This window comes from Halichoeres trimaculatus, unplaced genomic scaffold, assembly GCF_033239565.1.
Source record: "Halichoeres trimaculatus isolate MK-OKI-2021-1 unplaced genomic scaffold, fHalTri1.1 fHalTri1_scaffold_3, whole genome shotgun sequence".
NCBI lineage: Eukaryota > Metazoa > Chordata > Actinopteri > Labriformes > Labridae > Halichoeres > Halichoeres trimaculatus.
The window spans coordinates 3412743-3435007 of record NW_027437181.1 but is presented as its reverse complement, the minus strand read 5'-3'; the positions used below and the strand labels follow the sequence as shown (position 1 = coordinate 3435007).

The window sequence follows — 22265 nt, the reverse complement described above, 5'->3', positions numbered from 1 at the left end:
ACAGCTTGTATTATTCTGTCAGTCCATGCTTTCAAGTCCCAATCCTAGACTGTATAATTAGTAGATGTAGTCTCCCCGACGCTGCCCGTCTGTTTCTGAAAGTTTATCGAAGCAAATTGGCTCCGTATTGGAAGTGACGCGGGCTTCGAGCTCCCCGTGTAACGGTTACAGGGGGCCCGTCAGTCACGTGAGCTGAGCTGAGCCTCTGATTGGGCGAGCTCGCGATTTGAATATCCTCTCAACTGCCAAGTTAAAAAAAAAAAAAAAAAAGAAAGGAAGAGAAACAATTCACCACCAGTGCTGTGTGTGCTGACAGTGAAATTAGTGAGTCAGACAGGAGACCTTCTTGTACCAGGCTGTAAATGTGTTTGTTACATCTGTGAAAACGGCTTTTTTGGCCTGGTGTATACGCGACTTCCGGTACCACCAGCTTTAAGCTAACTCAGAAATTCACAAGTTGAAATCTCCGACTTCTGACCTGAAAGCGTTCCTGGCAAATTACGACTTGGGTACAGACGCAAGGAATTCTGGTATGTTATTTGAGTGAAAAGGAGGGGGGTGACGTCGCATAAGTTAACAGAAGCTTTGACTTTATATTTTACGGTATTTTTTGTTGTACTGAAATGTATTTTGTATTGATTAATGCATTGAAAAAAAGCTAAAGCCAGAGCAGCTGCCAATGATGTGTTCACATTAGCAGATGCGCAACATTAGCTTGTTTAGGCAGTGATATGACATCACAAATCACAACTGCGTGGGAAGTTATGAGTTTGGCTGCCTTTCCAGTGCACTTTCAAGAGTTATAGGCGGGAAAAACATGAGTTACGGGTTTGCCTGGAACGAAGCATAACACTCGAGAAAGGGCAGATTTTAGCATTTCTGCATTGTCTCATATTTTTGTTTCAGGTTGCTGTTTGGTTCAAACTGAGAAGGCTGAACAGAAGACGAAAGACCCACTAGATGGCGACAGGACCGCAGCGGCATACATCATTACCCAGAATGCTTTGCAACTGAACAACAATGGTGAGTTATATTGTGTATTATATTCATATATTATATAAAGCGATATTACTTTATTGAAATTTATAAAACCTGAGTTGTCTGTAGCATTTTTAAGCTAGCGGTTTTAAAGATGATACAAATGTTTATCAAACAAAGTCCATTAGTCATTCAAGTCGTCATGCACCATCACCTGCTGAGTAATGTAAAGGTCATTTAAGCTCTCAGTTAAGCTTGTTCATCTAAGAGCTAAGATTCAAACACAGAATGAGTCCTGCTTTAATAGTCAAAAAACGACAGTAGATACTCGAGCCAGGAGCTGAATCTTCTCACTGAACAGCCAAATCTGATTTTATTAGTGTAACTAGAAGCTAACAAGGTGCTTTTCATACGTTTCCTTGATGATGTGTGAAACCACAAGATACAGCTTAATAAATGTTTTTTAGCAGGTGTTAGAAATTCAGTGTGAATTTACACTTTTTTTCAGGCATTTATCCCCAACGACCGTTTTTGCTGCATACACTCAGTGAATTTGGGCAGTACATGCTGGGCCATCATGACAGATACAGTTAATGAGTTCACATCTTACACACAGCAGGACATCGGTGTGTTCTGAATCTGACTCTCTAAGTTAATCTCCATATCATTAACGCCGTCCGATCAGTGATGCAAACAACACAGCCACAGATGTAAATCCTGCTCGGCCGTATCCAACCTAAAACTCATTTAAAGTCAATGCAGACTCTCTTATCAAACTAGCTGCAGCCTGGTGTCAGAGCCTCGGTGCAGCAGCAGTGACTTCTTCCTCTCTCATCCCTGCCTGACTGTGACCGACTGAGCCTTTTGTCTCGCTAGTAAAATCTCTTCTCAATCAATGTCCCCTGCTGTGCTGAATCACACAGATCCTGACTCATCCAGCCTTATGACCAATTTAGTTTCAAGATTATGGCCTAAACAGTCTATTGACTCCTTAAATGCATAGCCTTCACTCTGTCAACTATAATCTCCGCCTGTTCACCCTGGAGCGTATATATTTCATGAGAAGTGTTTCTTATTTGCCATCAGAAATAAGTCAGTGCCTGTACAGACTGTGCTTTAAAGTCAAATTAGCTCATTAGCCAGGTTTAGTAAGACACAACTCTGCTGTCTTCATTCAAAAATATAAAAAGTTTGGCAAATAAACCCCCTTTTATCATCCTATTAGTGTGTTTGTTGTGTCAATATAAGACATTCAGCTGTTAGTTTTTACTCTTAGAAAGCTCCGACTGAATTCTTTAAACTCTTAAACGCATAATTACATGATAAATTGAAAAGGACGACTCGATTTAAGAACAGAGAAAAATATAGCATTCCTGGTTTTATCTGACCACCAGCACAAAGCGGTGTTTTTAAGAAGTCTGAAACATTGTTTAAACATCCTTTGAAAATAAATTCCTTTTCAGTTTTTTGTTTTTTGTTCCACTTACAAGCCTTATAGTCCTATTTGATTGCTTGCCGCTCTCCTCTCATCCAACAAAAAAGAATGGCTGATTGCTTTGGGGCAGACAAAGTCCCACAGAGTAGCTCAATTATTGACTTTGCTAAGTCAACCTTTAACGTACAAATCCTGCTCACACTCTTGTCCTTGTGGTGGCCGAGGGCCCACTGAAGGCACGCATTCAGCTCACAGTCCAGCAGACATTAATTCCTCTCAATCTTCACACTCAATTTAGTCTTGAATGTTCCTGCCAATATGGCTGAGCCATGGAATTAGAAGTGGTAAATTATACAAATAACCCCCTAATAGCATGCTGTGGCCCAAACCAAGTGAACCCGCCAACGTGGCAGCGATTTGCTGCGTGGCTAGTGAAATGGAAGGGCAAGTCCAATCATGTACGTACATGTGCTCAGTGAGCAGGCTATGGCTGGATAATGAGGAGCGGTGCCCATAATGCCCAAGTATCCTCAGTGTCTGTTTGTTTGTCTTTTTTTTTAAACTCTTCAGCTGCAATGAAGACTCACCAAATGTGTCAGCAACGGCGCAAATCAATTCAGCACTTCTTCATGACGGTGTCAAGACATGAATGCCGGGAGAAATACTGGTGTGAGACAGACAATAGACGGGGAAGTGAGATGTAGCTCATAGTAGCAGCCAAACCACAAGCAACCTTGAAAAAAAGGGGTTTGGAGGTTTGTGAGGAGAAGAAAAAACAGTCCAGAAAGTATTTTGGATTTTTCATGGGGATAATGAAAACTATGCAGATTTCATGTGTTAATGTTGGAATTATCTGTCAGTGAAATTCACAAGCTAAATATTTCAGTCTGCTTGTCGTTGCAAAGTTTTGTGGCTGGTACGTGATGATGAGGGACATCAATAATGAATTTGACATTACGTCTTCTGATCAACCCCTGTGTTAAAGGTGCTGCATGTCTTTTTCACAAACATGCATTATTTAATATACCTGTGCTAGAGACACTGTCAACTAGAGCTGCAGTGATTCTCAAATCACACTCAGTTCAGCATGTGCTTGTGAATTGCATTTTTTCTGTTTGATACAACTATCTTCTGTATAGCTGTTTGTTTATCTGTATGTCCATGTGCTGGGATGAGGAACATTTTCCTGGTGACTAGGGATGGGTACCAAATTAGATACTTTTATAGGTACCAATCAAATTCTGTCAAAAGTACTGGGTACCAATTCACATAAAATCAAAATGTATCATGTTCAAGTGCCTAAACACGTCCTTGTGACTGTGAGTGAGTTGAAGAGTAGGCGATTTGCCATGCTGGACATGAACACAGCATTGCAAGGTTATATGTTGAAGAATAATTATGTTAAATTGAAAATATTTTGTATTTTATTTTTGAACAAGTTGATATTTTCTACCAGATAAACACAAAAAAGTACCGAAAATCGGTACCGTTGAGTACCGATACCGATTGTGAGGTACCAGGCATCGGTACCATATCATTTCAATGTGAAAGCTACCTATCTCTACTGGTGGCTAACTATCCAATCAATACATATTGAATATGTGATGGTTTGTGGAGTCACTGTGGTCGCGTGCGCTGAGTTGCACCTAACGCTGAAAGCACTGTCGTACTGTTAGCACTGGCTCAAGCATTCACTAATGAAGTTGCAAAAGCTGCAGTTAAACCCTTCAATACAAAAGCCTAAAGATTGTATCCAGTGTCACTGAGCTGTCTCTGTCTATCTTTAACTTGGCTAGATCACCATCCTCGAGAAATCAGCCAAAGCTAATCTTTGTTAGGACTGAGTAATGGCAGAGTTTTGGTTTCTATCCGCTGAAAAGTAACATCTTTTTGGTAATAATTTGCAGTTTAAAATCCAAGCTAAAAAAGACTAGTCTGTAGTAACATTTGAAACAGTTTTGTTTCATCGATAAAGCCAGAAAGCAAAGCCACACAGTTATAGTACCACTATAAAAACTACAAGGCCTCTGGAAGTTGACCAAGTTAGAAGGAAGCTCAGGACAGACTAAAAATTAGATACTGAGTTTTTTTGTTGTTGTTGTTGTTGTTGTTTTAAACCTAGTGACTGTAGTGTGGCTGACCAACCATCAGCATGTAGCTTTTAAAAAAAAATTATTAACAGTATTCATCACATGAAACATTTGCACCATATGTATATATATATATAAGGGCTGGGACGATATGCTATTCTGGCGATTCAATTCTTTTACAATTTTTGGGGTGCCCATTCGATTTAAATTGCGATTCTTAGATTTACAATTTTTAAAATTTTTAGTTTCCTTCTTGAACACCAGAACATGTGAAAAAGTTGAATGATAATTCCATCTACAGACTAAATCAGGAGCCATATTTCCCCCCAAAAATGCACATCACGTGAGTCAGAGAGAAAGATTTCGCCCTCTGCTGGAGAAAAGTGGTAACTTTTTTCCAATGAACAAAGATTGAAACGAAGGATTTCAATTAGCAATTTTTTTTTTACAAAAAATCCCAATTTTTTTGTATTCATATAAAAAAATACCAATGAATATTTGATTCATTTTTTTTTTCTTTTTTTTTCTCCTATTCCTTTTTATTTTATTTATTTATTTATTTATTTATTTATTTATTACAACAGTGCACTGGGCACGCTAGCAGTTCCCACAGTTCTTCCTTTCCTGTATTCCCATTTCACTCTGTTTTTATGTTTCTTGGAAAATATATTCTTCATTCATATAAATTGAAAAAAAAATCTTTTTGGAAACTTTTTTTTCTTCTTTCTGATCAGCAACTTTTTGTTTTTCTATAACAAGAAAACACACCAATAGCCCAAGGAGTCAGAATCAAACCAAACCAAAAACTGTGACCCCAAAAACATGTTTGCTACAAAATTATTTTGTGCAAGTAAAAAAAAAAAAAAAAAAGAAAAACATTATCATAATCAAGTATGAGTGACAGTTATACCTTTTGTTTCCCTTTTGAGCTTTATTTGCAGATCACAACAGGAAATAATACAAAGACTACAATATAAAACACAACACCGCAGTGGGTGGTTCATGTAGCGATGGTAAAAGCTGCAAAATTATTTTATCCACCCGTCTCCTGGTGATTTTCCACTCTTAAGCACAAACACATTAATGAGGATATCACCAGATCAACCTGTTTTCATCAGGACTCAGCATTCTAACCCCAGCTGTTTAAATTATACCTCTCTGCTGCTTCAAAGGTCAACTCTTTTTTCAGGGCTGTAAACTCTGGTATGCCAGATTTAATTCAGGAATAAAGAGCATGTTCAGAGATGATGTTTGTTGTCAGACCTGTCATTCCCCGCGAGCAAACACCAGCATCAGCACAGCAGCAACTGGGGAGTGACGATAATAAACTCCCCCCAGGGGGAACTCAGACTCAGAGCCTACAGGTGGATGCTGGGGTGAAGAAGGTGGGGTTTATGAAATGCTACAAGAGAGCAGCAAAGGAAACACTGATGCACAAAGTTGCTGCAGAAAATGTGAAAACTGAACATAATTTCACTCTGTATAATGAAGTAATTTGTATTTTAAGATGGATTAGGGCTGTATTATTCATCAATCCAGTGGAAAAACCACTAAATTACAAAACATTTTAATGATTAATCAACAATTTTCTGAGTAAAATGATAAAACTTTGCTTTTTCAGACCTCATACAATCAGGGTTTTCTACACTTTGTTAATTTAAAATTTGAAGTTTTGTGGTTTAGACTTTTGGTTTGACTAAAGAAAGAAAAAAACTTATTGAGTTGTCAAATTGGGCAATAAAAATGGCGCTAAGCATTTGTGACATTTGACCAACTAAATGACGATTCCGTTAAAAATAAAAATAAAAAATGTATAAATGTAATTTTAAAAAATCAGATAAATAGATTTTAAGTAAGAAATCAATAAATGATGAAATTTTGTGCCCTCCAAAAATGTAAGTTGATACTTTTTAACAAAATTACCATGCAAATATCCAGTAATGGGTGCTTAGCTTAAATAGATTCAAAAGTTTATTCAATAATTTCACAATAAATATCTCACCGAGCAGGTTTGCTTCACTGAAATAAATAAATAATGAAAAAAAAACAGCATTTTTAGACTCTCCTGAAATAAATAGCACTCCTATTAGTGTCAGAAAAAAAGCACATATTTTCATTTACCTTCAGGCAAGGTGCTTGTCTAAGCAGCAGAGGAAATGTTTTTAAGTTGTGAGAGGACTTTTTAAGACTATCATCAAGGTAAAATGATCATAAGTTCATCTTCAGCTCGATCCAAGGCACCATGAGGGAAATGTGCTTTTTATTGAGCTGAGATGGATAACCCAGCAAAGCAGCGGATGTGCAGCCGGCTTAGACACATCATCTATGCAGGAGGTAATTATGGACTTATACATATTAAAACCACAGGACCTGGGGCGTGAAGCGGACCGACAGTCTCTTTGTATTAGACGCAGAGATAAGGTGCAGATGACCATCAGGGCTGAGGAGGAGGTTGACAGAGAGCAGCTGACTGACGCAGCAGTGTCAAACAGGAGCTCAGCACTTTAGATGTAATTATGATAAGAAGAAGAAGAGGATATGGAGAGTTGGAAAGTTCAGTAGTGGACACTGGATTTGAATGTCTTTGTGCAGCCTTTGATGCCAGTATGGCAGCTTGAAAACATTCTCAGGTTAGTGAATGATTGGTCATTGGCGATGGTTTGGTTCTGGGTTTGTGTTTTGTGTATTTCTGAGTTTTGGATTTTCTTGTGTTTCTTGTGTTTGAGTTATCCTTGCTGTGTGTGTTTTTTGTGTTTCCTGTTTCTGTCTATAGTTACTTATACCTTGTAGTTTTGATTTGGTTCTTGTCATATGTGGTAGTGTATCTTTGTTTTTGGTTTCGTGCTCCCTCCTGGCGGGTATTCCATGAAGCTGGCTTAGCTCAAAGCCTGGCTTATTTCGGCTAGCATCGCTAGGGATGGGTATCTTTCACATTCGAAACGATACGGTATCAATGCATGGTACCTGGCAATCCGTACTGGTTCTCAACGGCACCAATTTTGGGCACTTTTTGTGTTTATGTGGTAAAAAATAATAATTTGTTTCATAATATAGTTTTTTTTTTCTGTTTAACATATTTATTCTTCAATATATAACCTTGTAAAGCTGTGTTCATGTCCAGCATGAAAAATCACTAACTCTACCCAAACATGGTGTCTTTTGATTTTATGTGAATCGGTAGTCTGTACTTTTCACAGAACAGTACCTAATTCGGTACCCACCCCTATGCCTCGCAAACTTAAAGTGATACTCCGGGATGGAACAAGTTGGGTCCTATCTCAAGGTTTAGGGCAGAAATTACCCCTACAGCAGTGTTTTTGTGCAGCAGAAGCCCAGAGCGCTCACACCAAACACCCCCTCCCTGCTCCTCTGCCGGTTTCCTCTGCACTCAGACGGGGCCATATTTTATTTGACCAAAAACACAAATAAACGGACTCCCACCAAAAAAATCTGATATTGGTCTGCATTCACGCTTTATTTAGAGAATTTTCAGCGCGTTACTTTCACACAAAAACACAGCTAAATAAGGCTCTAGTTCTCATCGTGGCATAAAATGGCGCTACCTCCGCTGCAGAGCCACAGCTGGCTACAAGGCGTTCGCCGCTTAGTGTATCAGTCCACACACACGGCGTGCCAGATATGAACAAACGCAGGTAGTCTGCCAGGACGAAGAGACACAATGAGAACTAGAGCCTTATTTAGCGGTGTTTTTGTGTGAAAGTAACGTACGAAATATCCCAAAATACCACTTTAAGCGAGAGTTTGTTCTACAAACAAGGCTTAGGGCTAGCGTTATTCAGTAACCATGGTAAATCAGCCAGCGCGACAAGCCTGGTCCCGGGCAGGCTTACGGTCAAGCTTACCTTAGCTGCATCTCAGAGAAGATCTGACGGGCTTCCAAAGACACTTTATGAACTACATGTCTCACATTAAATTAATCTAGAACTGTAGTGAAGGAAGTTCTTGTTCCGAAACATAAATCAAGACCTTTTGGTAACTTTTCTGATCGCTCCTGTGTAATTCCCAAAAATTTAGAAGGATCGTGAGGCCCCGCTTTCTGTATTCATACTGAAAATTAAGACAAAGCAAGCTTTTACCCTTCAGCTCCACAGGAGGTTTTTTGTCCTCCCTGAGCTCGCCTCAGGACACCTGTGTTATCCTGTGACAGGTGTACCACCCCATTCAAACTTGACTGGAATAACCATGAATCAAGACATGTCAGATACCACACAGTTTGGTCCTGAAGCAGGAAAGTAAGTAGTTGAGTGGTTAAAGCGCTGCTGAATGACAGGGGCTTATTCTGATTGGCTGGCACGGGTTTTACTGAAATTTTCCAAAATCATCACTTTGGCTGAAGTTTTTAGAAAACATCGTTTTCATTAACGTAAAGCCGCGGTTTCGTGTGGACGACGCAGTTTCCCAAATGCCTGGCTACACGTAAACGTGGCCTATGTCTCTATGTTGCTTAAGCTCCTCTGTCAGTTCCTTGTGTTTGCTGTCTGAGCTCGCTGGCTCCTGGTTTCCAGTGTGAGTTTCTTGTGTTTTTGGCTTTTGTTTCTTTTGCAAGAGTTTTTGAATTTTGCGATTTTGAGTCCCTCACCTCCGGTTTCCTGCTCTGTAGTTCCTGACACTGTGGCTGTTTTCCGAACCTCTTACTACACTAGCAGTTCCTACTACTTTGGCTGAAATTCAGTCTGTAGTAGTCAGTATGTGAAAACTTGCAAAATCTGCAGTTTGCCAAAAATCTCCAGATGTCCTACTGATCCAGGAAATTTTCTCAGTATGCTTTGGACCAGTCTACCTGGCATACTGTTTCCCACAATGCACTGCGCTGACGCTGTTTGTCAATGTGGGTGGCAGGTTTCTGTGAATTACCGCCATCCAGTGGAATGAGTTGGCATTACAACTACAATACAACAACACTAACATTATACAGTCTGTGAGATAGAAGTGAAGTGATGAGAAAGAAACACCTGTATAAAAATGTCCATTTGAGCGACAGGTAGGCCATTACACCAAGGCCTAACAAACTGATGAGATAATAAAAATATCTAACGCAAATAAAGCAAGAAAAAGCAACAGTAAGAGCACACTTGTGATGCTTTTACTGTTGTCATCAAGTTTTGTCAAAATGCTGCTGTGGTTTGTGCGTGATGAGCTGCAGTTTCAGGACCTCATTTCTAGGCGCATGTAGCAGTTGTTATGGTAACCGCTTAACGCCCAAAATGGGTCACGGTAGAAAATTAAAGAGTCATCCAATGCACTCAGTAGTGCCATGAGAGACAGTCTTCGTGTTTGGTGAATGTATGGATTGTGACGCGGCTTTTGTGGGTCTGTGGTCGGAGAGAAGACGAAACTCCTGCAACACTCGAAGTAACAACAAAAACTCTAAGAGACCAACACGTTTAAACTTCCTTTTCCTTCCTGCTTGCCCTGTGCTCAGAGACAAACATCTCTCTAGAGACAATAAAGTTTTTTCTCATCCTTATCCTCATCCTTATCCCTATCTTCATTTTAGTAGAAATGGTGGTCATGGACTCTGCACTGAGTGTTAAAATAAAGTTTAACAAATCAGATAAGATTGGATACAGTTTTAAAAATATGTGATTTATGGGGCCTTTAGCAGATCCTTTCCTTTAATTCTGTGTTTTTCTCCAGATCTTAGCTGAAAGTCACGATCACAACAAGTTTACCCAGAGCTGTAAAAGCCCCAAACAAACAGAAACTGGTTTAACTTACCCTCATTAGTGTGTGAAACCATCATGGTCTGTTACAGGGACCAGTTTGTTGTTTTCTTTTCTGAATCACTAGAAATGATCCTTTATCCCAAGATAAGTTTATTTATAAAGTACAGTTTGGCAACACAGCATTTCAAAGCGCTTCACATGAGACAGTAAAAATCATTACTGAGGTCAACAAAGCACAGTGAAGGGAAACATTAACGGCTCAATTAAAGGAATAAATGTGATTTCAAGCAAAGGGAAATTTAAATGGGCTGTGAGGAGTTTCTCAGTGATGTTGAAAAAGATGCCCTCCCAGATATCAACAATTGGACGTGAGAAACATTTCTACCAGGTGTATTGATTTTTTTAAGTTTGACCACAGCCCATCTGGAATGACTGGGGAGATGGACTTCTTGACCTATACTGCAGCCAGCCACCAGGGGGAGCAGTTTTTGTGGCAACCTCACTCCAACATGCTCCAAGCCGAGCATGATGACGTCCTTTTTTTTTTTTTACAGTCTATGGTTGTAACATGGTTCCTTGAGCTTACTCTGTCTTTGGTCAAAGAGCTTTCAGTGTTTTTGCATCTTGGTCTGAGCTACAAGGCCAGGTCTGAAACTGGACCATCATGTTAGCTTGGATTATTTTAAAACCAGGATCAATGATCACTGGATGAGCCTGAGCTGAACGCTGCTGATTTAAGAACTTGTTGAATTGTTGATTCATGGCTGTCTATTTGCCAACTGTGTGAAACTTTCTTGTGCTGCTGTCTTGCCTTGCCTTGTAAAAGAGATCTCAATGGGAATATTCCTGGTAAAATAAAAGGACGAGTAATAGAGCCCAAGCTATAAGCTGAAACGTGAGCTACAGGCTTAAACACAAGCTACAGGCTATAACACGAGCTACAGGCTAAAACATGGGCTAAACTGTTTGTGATAATGTTCGTTCCAACCCACATGCAGCAGTCGAGATGGGTACCTTTCACATTTGAAATGATACGGTACCGATGCCTGGTACCTGACAATTGGTACCGGTACTCAACGGTACTAATTGTCAGGTACTTTTTTTGTGTTTATGCAGTAAAAAATATAAATTTGTTCAATGATAAAATCTATATATTTTTTCAATGTAACATATTTTTTCCTTAATATATAAACTTGTAATTCTGTGTTTATGTCCAGTGAGAAAAATCGCCTTCCCTTCCTGTCCCTCACAGTACCAAGAATGCATTTAGGTACCTAAACATGGTGCCTTTTGGTTTTATGTGAATTGGTACCCGTTACTTTTGACAGAATTTGGTCGGTACCTATAAAAGTACCTAATTTGGAACCCATCACTATGCAGCAGTTATTCCGCAGTGGTCTGTTCAAACTTAAGAGTCTATCAATAAAATGAAGAACTTGACTGTCAGTAGTGCTAAATATAGCTAGCTACTAAACTACGGTACAAACTGACAAAGTTTGCTTGTTGTCACGTTTTGAACAACTGATAAAAACTGTCATGTACAAAAAACAATTGATTTCATTTTATCTCCATTTCCAAAACAAACACACGGCTAGTTAAAAGCCACGTCTTGATGACAGTGTGCATGAGATTTCGGGCCAGTAGGTGGCACTGCAGTCCAATTAAAACAGCACGTTTAAGAAAATGTGTTAAAATATTCAAATAAAGGGCAGCAGTAGAGAAACAAGGAAAACCAGCTCTGTTATCCTAAGACAGGCTAGATTTTTTCTAACTATAAACAAACTAAAATACAGCAGGAATCATTGAGTGTTCGTTAACTGTGGAAGGAAACATGAAATCTAAGTTGCTGCTGGTTACATTATATACTCAGAAATGCTAAAATTGTACTACTGTAATGTACTAAATGCAACTTTCTAAAACTTAAATGCAGACTTAAGCTGTTTTAAGTGTGTTATTCCTCATGTTTTGTTCAATTATTACCAAATTGGCTTCATGTATGTTGCATTATTTCATGTAATCAAACATAACTCGACATAAGCGTTTATCTCTTATGTTAAGTAAAAATGTCTTAATATGAGCCACATTTAACTGGTCAGTCTAGAAAAATGTCTTGTTTCAAGTTATTGAAAGACAAAAATGAGGTTTGAGTCTCTTGTAACAAGTTAAAAAAACATTTTTCTGGACTGGTCAGGTGTATGTAGCTCTTATAAAGTCTGAAAATAAGACAAAATCACTTAATAAAACTTCATTTTTCCAGCATAGGAAAAAAGATGCTTTAATCTTGTGTTTTCCTCATAGATAGAAGCATAATTTTGATTAACCAGTTTAACCCATAAAGAAAACCAAATTGTCTCCACAGCACAGTGAGTTAAAGGTACAGGTCACTAACAGCTCGCTCTTTGCATCTTTTGTTTATCGTCCTCATCCACCTCGGTTTTGATGACCAGTCATTCTGAGAATGTTAAACAGCCGTCGCAGCTTGCATATTTACAGAAAGGCCTGTCTGAAACAGCACATTCTTAATTAAGTAGGAGGATTTGGCAGCTTTCCCACAGCACACTGATCTGGGACAGGAAGTTCAGGTACAGGACATATAAGGACACTGTAAATCCTTTTGGAGAAACGCCTCGATAAAATCAATAGGAGCTCTGTTACCTCGCAACAAGGGTGTCCTGAATTTAAAAGCAGACGCCTTGCAGTGCAGAGTTTGCATGTTCTCCCCAGATTTGCGTGGGCTTCCTCCTCCCACAGGCCAGATAAATGTATACAGGTCAGCAACTCTAAATTGCCTATAGATGCCAGTGTAAGAGCCGCTGTCTGTATGTGCAGGCCAAAAAGAGACTGGAGACCTGCCCCTGCTCACACTCCAGCAGATTTAAGAGCATAAATAGAAATATGTTGACACGTATTGATTTAAAGTGACAATCTGAGGTCGCTGGAGGTTATTGCTTTACATGCAGCCAGTGATGGTGAAGGAAGTCTTCAGGCTTTGCTTTTTAGTCAGGGAATCTCTTCTGAAAAATGAAATATGTTATTTCATAAGGATTAAATGAAAGTACTAGTGGAGTGGAGTCTGCACTGTAAACCCAGATCAGTCGAGTTTACTTAAAAAATGCCTAAAAAAATCAATGTATCATGAAAACTTGAGCAAATTTAACTTAAGTTTTTAATGAATCAGCTTTAATTTGTAGAGCCCTTTACAACACACAAAGTGACCAAAATACTTTCCATTTAATCATCAACATTAGGACAAAACAATCCAAATTCAATATAATAACACCACAATTCAATAAAAAGTCAGAGTACTGTGTGCTAAAGCAAGACTGAATGAATATTTTTTTAAGCCTAATTACAACGATCTAAATGCCAAGTTCATTTACCTTAAAATCTTTTGCATAGGCAGTTACTTTGCAGAATTAATAAACTTAATATTTTAAGTCCATCACGCTAAATAACAAAATATGACTTAAATAATTAAATCAAGTCAACTTACTATTTTCAAAATGCAAATCATTGTTATTGCAGTATAAATTTATAATTAACAAAAAAAATATGTTCCTTATTCTGTTTTGTTTTAGAAGTTTTAACTTCAAACAGTTGTTTTAAAGTCAAAGAAAATAATGCCTTGATTCAAAAATCCCTGCAGGTTTTTAGATTTTCACCCTTTTTATGACAGTTACGTCTTATTTTCAGTAGAAATCTGAGCCACATTCACCAGACCAGTCAAGAAAAATGTCTTAATTCAAGTTATTTAAAGACAAAATGAGGTCTGAATTTCTTGTAACAAGTACAAAAAAAATCTGGACAAAACCAATGAACAAAGGGAAAAATTACTTGTATCAAGACATTTTTCTTTTTTTTAGAAAATCTCTAGTTTTTTTTTTCTTTTTCCATTGGCAGTTTTTTTGACTCGTTACAAGCACTTGAGACCTCTTTTTTGTCTTCAATGACTTGGAATATGTTATTTTTCTGAACTCCTCATTTGAATGTGGCTCATATTGAGTTTAATAAGACAATTTCACTAAAAATAAGACAAAAAAACTTGATAATATTTCAGTTTGTTGCAGTGCATGATGATGAGAAAACAGCATTAACTGACTTAGCAGTACTGAGGATTAAGTTGTAGAGAAGATACCTTTACCTGTAACCTAAAGTTTCAATTGGTGCCCTTCCTCAAGACAAAGGTGTAATAGAGGTGTGGTTATGACTAAAACTTGGTGTTAGAAGGGTGTTTAACTTAAATTCATTTGCACATTTGCATATGTCTGAATATAAGTGGAATATATAGCATTTTAAAGTGATACTCCAGGATGGAACAAGTTGGGTCCTATCACAAGGTTTAGGGCAGAAATTACCCCTACAGCAGTGATTTTGTGCAGCAGAAGCCCAGAGCGCTCGCACCAAACACCCCCTCCCTACTCCTCTGCAGGTTTCCTCTGCACTCAGACGGGGACATATTTTACTTGACCAAAAACACAAATAAACGGACTCCCATCAAAAAAATCTGATGTCGGTCTTTATTTAGAGAATTTTCAACGCGTTACTTTCACACAAAAACACCGCTAAATAAGGCTCTAGTTCTCATCTAGTTCTCAAAACACTGCTGTAGGGGTAATTTCTGCCCTAAACCTTGTGATAGGACCCAACTTGTTCCATCACTTTAAGACAAAAGAGATAAAGAGACTTGGTTATGACTAAAACTTGGTATTTTAAGGGCATTTAACTTTAATTCATTCACACATTCGACTATGTCTGCAAATAAGAATTTACCAAGCATTTTCAGGTAAGGCAATCAAACACTGCAAAAAAACTGAAATCTAATCAAGTGGTTTTGTTTTATTTTCAGTAGAAAATGTCTTTTTAGACTTAATATGAGCCACGTTCACCTGAGCAGTCCAGAAAAATGTCTGATTTCAAGTTATTTAAAAACAAAATGAGGTCTGAATTTCTGTAACAAGTAAATGAAAATCTGCCAATGGAAGAAGAGAAAAGTAACTTGTATTTAGACATTATTCTAGTTTTAAGAAAAATCTTCTTGTCCCATTTGCCTTATTCAGACCTCATTTTGACTTTTAAATAAGACACTTTTTTGGACGGATAAGTCAAATGTTTCTAATATTGACAATCAGAAGACAGTTTTTCCTTAAAATAAGTCAAAATCACTGGATGAGATTTCAGTTTTTGTCAGTATGTGATAATGAAACAACATAGTACCTGACTTAACAGTCCAGAGGACAAAGTTGTGGAGAAGATATGTTTACTTGCAACTTCAAATTTTGGAAAGGTCCCCTCTCTGAAGGCAAAGGAGATGTAGAGGTGTGGTTGTGACTAAAACTTAGTGTTTTAAGGGTGTTTAACTTAAATTCATTGACACATTCGACCATGTCTGCAAATAAGAAGGAAAATACTTAGCATTTTTAAGTAATGCAATCTTATCAAGTGATTTTTGTCTTATTTTCAGTAGAAAATGTCTTCTTATACTCAGTATGAGCCACATTTATCTGACTGGTCCAGAAAAGTGTCTTGTTTCAAGTTATTTAAAGACAAAAATGAGGTCTGGATATCTTGTTATAAGTTCGTTATATGCAATCCAGATCTCATTTTGTCTTTTAATAACTTGAATTAGACACTTTTCTGGACCAGTCAGATAAATGTGGCTCATGTGATAAATGTGTGATAAGACAAAAACACTTGATAAGATTTCAGTTTATGCAGTGCGGTGTGTTGGACCACAAAATATCTTTGGCAGCCTGAGACTTTAACACCACAGCACTGAATTAACTGAACAGGAAAACAGAAGTAAAAGAGCCGTTCTCATGTATGCACATTTTTAGAAAGAGGCTTCCTCACAAAGCGGCTCATATTTACAGAACAGCCAAAAATTAAACAGGCTGCAGCTGGTGCAGCGTCTGCAATTCAATTTGTTTATAGAGCTGACATCTGCAGAGCGCATTTTTTAAACAACATTTTTTTTATTATTTTCTCAAACTCCTGAAATGTTTGTGAGGAATTTCAGCCCAATACATCCACGACTCAGACAACCGCTCATTCATCCTGCGGCGGCTGCTTCAGAGCCGTTTGTTTTTGCCTTTTAAACAGAATCATATCACATTCTCCGCTGTGCAAAGATGATACAAAGGTGGAGCTTGACTGTGGAAAATCCAGCACAATGAGAGTGGTGGGAATGAATTGGTCACAGGGGGATTGTTTTTGTGGTGGGAAAATAGGAGGCTTAACAGAATCCACACAGGTAAACGGGGAAATTTTGTTTTTTAATTGCAAAGCCAAAGGAGGGCACTGCATGACAGCAGGAGGAGGAGGAGGAGGAGTGTGTGTTCGTCTGATGATGCACGACTGTGTGTTCACAATCACAGGTACAATGAATTCCTCACTGGATTACATCAGAGATAGCAGGGGTAAACCACAGATTGCAGATGTTAATGTGCAGTTACAGGCTGGATTTAGAGGAAGGGTTGCTGTGTGGAAGAAGTAGTTTGTGTTATTCTGATGAAAAAAAAAGTGTATCAATACTGCCACCACATGGAGGGGCCTGAAAGAGCCGGATGGCCTTATGTAAACCATCACTTCCTCTGCACAGGAACACAGTCTGCTGTTTGATTTGAAGCAGCACAACAGAAAACTGTATGCAAAATATGTTTATTCATCTGCTGGCATTAGTTTTAACAGGATTTTAACTCCAAAACATGGAAAATAAACCACAAAGTATGTTTAAACACAAGAATGAAAACATTTTAGGCAGTCGGAAGCAATTTTTTTTGCACAGCAGCTTCAAAATTCACATCCCTCAAAATTCTGGGATTATAATAGAATAGAATGGAACTTTATTTGTCAACCAATGCAACAAAAAAACAAAAAAAATCAGAACTAAAAGAAGAAAAATGTCCCCTTTTTTTCTTAAAAAAAAAAAAAAAAAAAAGAATAGTAAAAAAAACTCCAGTGACCCCTCAAAATTCTGAGATTAAAGTCAGAACTAAAAGAAAAATGTCCCCTTTTTTATATCGATTTTTTCAAAAACATACAATAAAATTAAAAAAAAAAAAACTAAAAATTTGAGATAAAAGTCAGAATTTTATCATAATTATTTTTTTTAATGTGGGATCTTAGATTTGTGAATTTGTTTGGTTTTTTATTTATTTATTTTCAATTAGTCTTAAACAAATTTTGTACATTTCTTATTTTTGTTTTGATTTTTTTTTCCAAAATTCTGACTTTTTTCTCAGAAAAAATACTAAAAAATAGAAAAAATAAAAGAATTAAAAAAAATTTGGAAACATTTTTTTTTCTTGGCCCTTATTTCTTTCCAGAGGAATAAACACAAGAATTAAAACATTTTCTGCAGTCAGAAGCAATTTTTTTGCACAACAGCTTCAAAATTTACACCCCTCAAAATTCTGAGATTAAAGTCAGAACAAAAAGAAAAATTTCCCATTTTTTGTATCTCTCTGAAATAAAAAATAAGATTAAAAAAATAAAGAAAAAAACTAAAAATTTGAGATAAAAGTCAAAATTTTATCATTTTTTATTTTTTTTTTCTCAAAAGTGGGATCTTAGATTTGTGAATTTGTTTGTATTTTTAATTATTTATTTATTTATTTTAATTAATCTTAAACAAATTGCGTACACTTCTCATTTTTTGTTCTGACTTTATTCTCAAAATTCTGAATTGTTTTCTCAGAAAAAACGGTAAAAAAAATTTTTTAAAAAAATTGGAAACAAATTTTTTTGTGGCCCTTATCCCTTTTCATAAGAATACAAACAAGAATTAAAATATTTTCTGCAGTCAGAAGCAATTTTTTTTGCACAACAGCTTCAAAAAATAAATGCATATCAGCTCTATTTTCAAGCGTTTTCACTCCATCACAGGTCTTTAAATCTCAAAGTCAGTGCAGTCTCATCCAATGCAATAAAATACACGTCGTCCACCGACATCAGAGGCTAAAGTCAGCACACGCTGCCTCCGTAATACTGACGACATCTGCTGGTGCCGAACTGGTTGCAGGGAAGCCAAATAGGTCAAATACGTCACAGTTTTCAGCTCATCTGGTGCTCCTCCTCAAGCTCTCCACGGTCTGCATGAAGGACCGCTGGGCCTGGTCCTCCTCCAAGGTGGAGTAGTCCTCCTCCTCCTCCTCGATGATGCCACACTGTACGCAGCGGAGGCGGGGCTCGCGTTGCCCGGCCCTGCAGACACAAGCGGTGGCCAGAGACTGGGGGAACTCCTCCATCACCAAAGGCAGCAGATGGGCAGGGAGCGTGTCCAAGCTGGTCGCCATGATCAACCGTGGCCCAAATATGAGAGCGGGGAGCTGGAGGCTGGGATCCTCTGGAGGGATGTGGATTTAGGATGACTGATAGCTGATCAGCTGTCCCCGAAAAGTGGTTAAAATCGGAGAAAATGCAGATCTGAATCAGTAAGAGCAGTTTGATTCTCAGTCCCAACGGTTCTGCTTGATGCGCGCTGGTTCAGAGATCCAGTTAGTGAAACTCTTGAGTGGAATCAAAGTGTGTGTTTGAGTCTGAGCAAGCAGTGGACTGTGATCTCCTCTGAGCTCCTCTTCATATATATACATCTCTGCAGCCCACTCCTTTCTTCCTTTGGGCATCCCTCCACACTCTCTCCTCCTACATCCTCACTGATGACACATTTCCGCAGCTTCCATACCAGTGCACCGGAAAAATCTCCCAGAAACTGTTGGCATGGGAACCGGACGGTGATGTTTGGGAGGGAAGAGGCAGGACTGTGTGAAAGCAACACATTTGTGTGAAGTGTGAAAATGACGAGGAACGGGAGCTCAGTCTGCGGAGGAATGTGAGCTGATTAACGAGTGTTGAGACATCGTAAACATTTGTGAGCATCTTCCTCGTGTGTGATGGTGTCAGACAGATTAACTACAGGACATTTAAGAGATTTGCTCTTGTTAAAGCCAAACTTACCCTCCCACATCTCGCCTCACTCCCATGTGATTGAAAACACAAGCGACATCGAAGGTGAAAGAAGTCGGAGCACACATACGAGTGGATGAAGTTATTCAATCTGATATTTATTGATGACTGCAAGGACAAATGCAAAGCAGTTTTCTAAAGTCTACATACTAATGGTTCTGGATTTGCTCTGCGCTCACCCCAGACAAATATCTAATACCATTACCCTTGAGAAAATCACCAGCCTTGAAACTGATGTTGGTCCCCCTTCACCTTAAGGGTTCGTATGACGAGAATGTCAAGAGCAAACTTTCCATTTAGAGAGAAACAGAGGAACTTAAAGCTGACAGCGCAGAGGAAATGAGACTATTAACATCACTAACGGACACAAACATTCAAAACACACAGGAAGTCAAGACCAAACGATCCCAGGTGTTAACTTTTCAGTTTGGTATGAAAATAAAACTGACAACAAAACAGCAAGAGATGGACTGGTTTCCTCACTGAAGCTCATCTGAATGTAAGAAACTGAAAACCTATCAAGTGTTTTTGTCTTATTTTATGTAATATTTGTCTGATTACACTTGATATGAGCCACATTCAACTTATCAGTGCAGAAAAACGTCTTGTTTAAAGTTATTTAAAGACTAAAATGAGGTCTGAATTGCTTGTAACAAGTTAAAAAAAAAATGGCTAGTAAAATGCTTGAGACTCTAATAATATGAAAGAGGATCAGGGCCACTAACAAACGAAATACAATTCTGATATTTTATTAACAATTGTAAGGTTAAAGTCAGACCTGAAAGAAAAATGTCCGAAATTTTTTTTTGAAAAAATTTCAGTAAAAAAAAAAAGGAAAAAAAAAAATGTGGCATTTTTTTCATTTTTTTTAAAAAATGTGAGATCTTAGAATTGTGAGTTTTTTTCTTTTTCCTTTGAAAAAAAAAAAAAAAAAAAACTTTGGACATTTTTTTTCGGTCCTGACTTTTATCTCAAAAATCTGACTTTCATCTCCAAATTCTTAGATTTTATCAATGATTTCTGAGAGTAAAGTCAGACGTAAGAGAAAAATGTCCACATTTTTTTAAAATCTATTTTTTCAGAAAAAAAAAACTTATAAAAAACTCACAAAATTCTGAAATTAAATCCAGAATTCTGACATTTTTCTCAGGATTTTTTTTAAATGTGGGATCCCTGAATTGTAAGGTTCTTTTTTTTTTTTTTTTTTAAATTTAATTAATCTTAAAAAAATTCAGACATTTTTTCTAGTTCTGACTTTTATCTCATTAATCTAACTTTATTTTCATAATTCTAAAAATGAAGTCGGAATTCTGAAATTAAAGTCAGAAAAATGTCCACATTTTTTAAAATCTTTATTTTCCATGAAAAAAAAAAACAAAACAAAAAACATCAAAATTCTGACATTTTTTTCAGATATTTTTTATGTAGGATCTAAAAATTGCAGGTCATTTATTTATGTTTTTTTATTAATCTAAAAAAGTGTTGTTTTTTTTAGTTCTGACTTCAATCCCAAAATTTTGACTTTTATCCCAGAATTTTCTCCGAAAAAATAGTAAACAAAAAAATGTGGACTTTTTTTTAGTGGCCATAATCCTCTTCCATAAAAATAAAGTTTTGATACAAGTAACTTTTCTGTTGTTCCTTCTGCAGTGTTATTTTTAACTTGTTACAACAATTCAGACCCTATTTTTGTCTTTAATGACTTGAAATAGGACTTTTTTTCTAAAGCAGTCAAATAAATGTGGCTCATTTTAACTCTAAAAAGACATTTTCTACGAAAAATAAGACAAAAACACTTGATAAGATTTCAGTTTTTTACAGTGTTTATGTTTTTACTGTAGTTGTGAAAATCCCATGACAAATTATCTTAAAAGTATAACACAGTTTGTAAATCTACTCGTCACCAAAGCATAACTTCTACTTCTTTTCTAGCACAAACTTCACCATTTGGTTTGTTTCCCCTCATTTTGAGATACTTTGTTAGTTTTACAAAGGAAACGTCGTTTGGTTCAATAATGAACGCTGTCCCTTTCACAATCCCTCCAATACTGTTAAAATACACAAAACAGAAGACGGATAAAAGATTGGTTATGGTGTTAAGTTGGTTCCAAGAAGAAAAGCGTGAATAACAGTGTGTGTAGAGTCCTGTATACTGAAAAATGTCTTTAAAGAAAAACAGTGTGAGACATTGTGTAAGTGCTTCAGAAACGGTTAGCAGTTGGTGAAAAGTACCACCTACAGTGCTCTGCTAAATAGCTTTAAGCCAAAAGCTGATTCACATAATCACAAGAGGCCGAATCAAACAAACAGAGCAACAGATGCTAACATCCCGCTCATCTTTAGCCATCACCGCGTAGCTTTCATTCTCCATCCTGCGTTTCAGACAGATGGACGGTTTTGGAAATTGTTTTTTAGTCTCTGTGTTAGTGTTCCACTCATTAAAGCTGATCACTCAACGAGGACCTCCACTTTGTTCAATATTTTTCACACGACTGTTTTAGATGGAAAACATGTGGCAGCGGCTGGGGCCAGTTTCGCCTCATCCATGACTGGGAGCATAAAGGGTGAGGATGCCCAGAAACTGTCACACTTCCTCCTCTTGGTCCGTGATGATGATGATAGGCCGGCGAGTCATTAACGCAGCTGGTCCCCCCCCCCATCCTCCTCCACCTCCTCCTCCTCCTCCTCCTCCTCCGCCACTGTCTGCTGCTGCTGCACATCCATCTACCCCTGCTTCTGCTTCTTGAGGAAACGAGCGCGCTGGGATAAACCCATCCCCATCACGTAGCTGTTGAGGATCTTGGCAGGGAGCAGAGCTGTAGTCACCCAGCCCTACGGAGGGAAATTACATGGTCAGCTGGTGGCATTTACAAATAACTGATTAGCATTCATTATTAATTTCCTGCCCACAGGAGCAACAACTGTGGCACACCAATGAAAGGGAAATTCACACAATCGTGCAGCTTTTTAATGTCAAACATCCACTTTCAGCACTATCTGCACAATTCCACATCAACGAACTTTAACATTTTTAATTATCAGCTTTATTCTAACCAAAAATCATCGATCCATATCTAAAATCCAACTGCTGTCATTATATCTGTTGAATGA

General features: G+C 37.7%; 1 protein-coding gene across 1 annotated transcript in view; it reads right to left on the bottom strand.

Annotated features, from left to right (window-relative positions):
* Nucleotides 1–21828: 21828 nt before the first annotated feature.
* Nucleotides 21829–22265, bottom strand: part of hsd17b12b (hydroxysteroid (17-beta) dehydrogenase 12b) — a 35592-nt gene continuing 35155 nt past the window's right edge. The window contains exon 11 of the mRNA XM_074667319.1: nucleotides 21829–21986. Coding sequence (XP_074523420.1) covers nucleotides 21879–21986 — 108 coding nt within the window. The 3' untranslated portion in view covers nucleotides 21829–21878. The remainder of the gene's footprint in view (nucleotides 21987–22265) is intronic.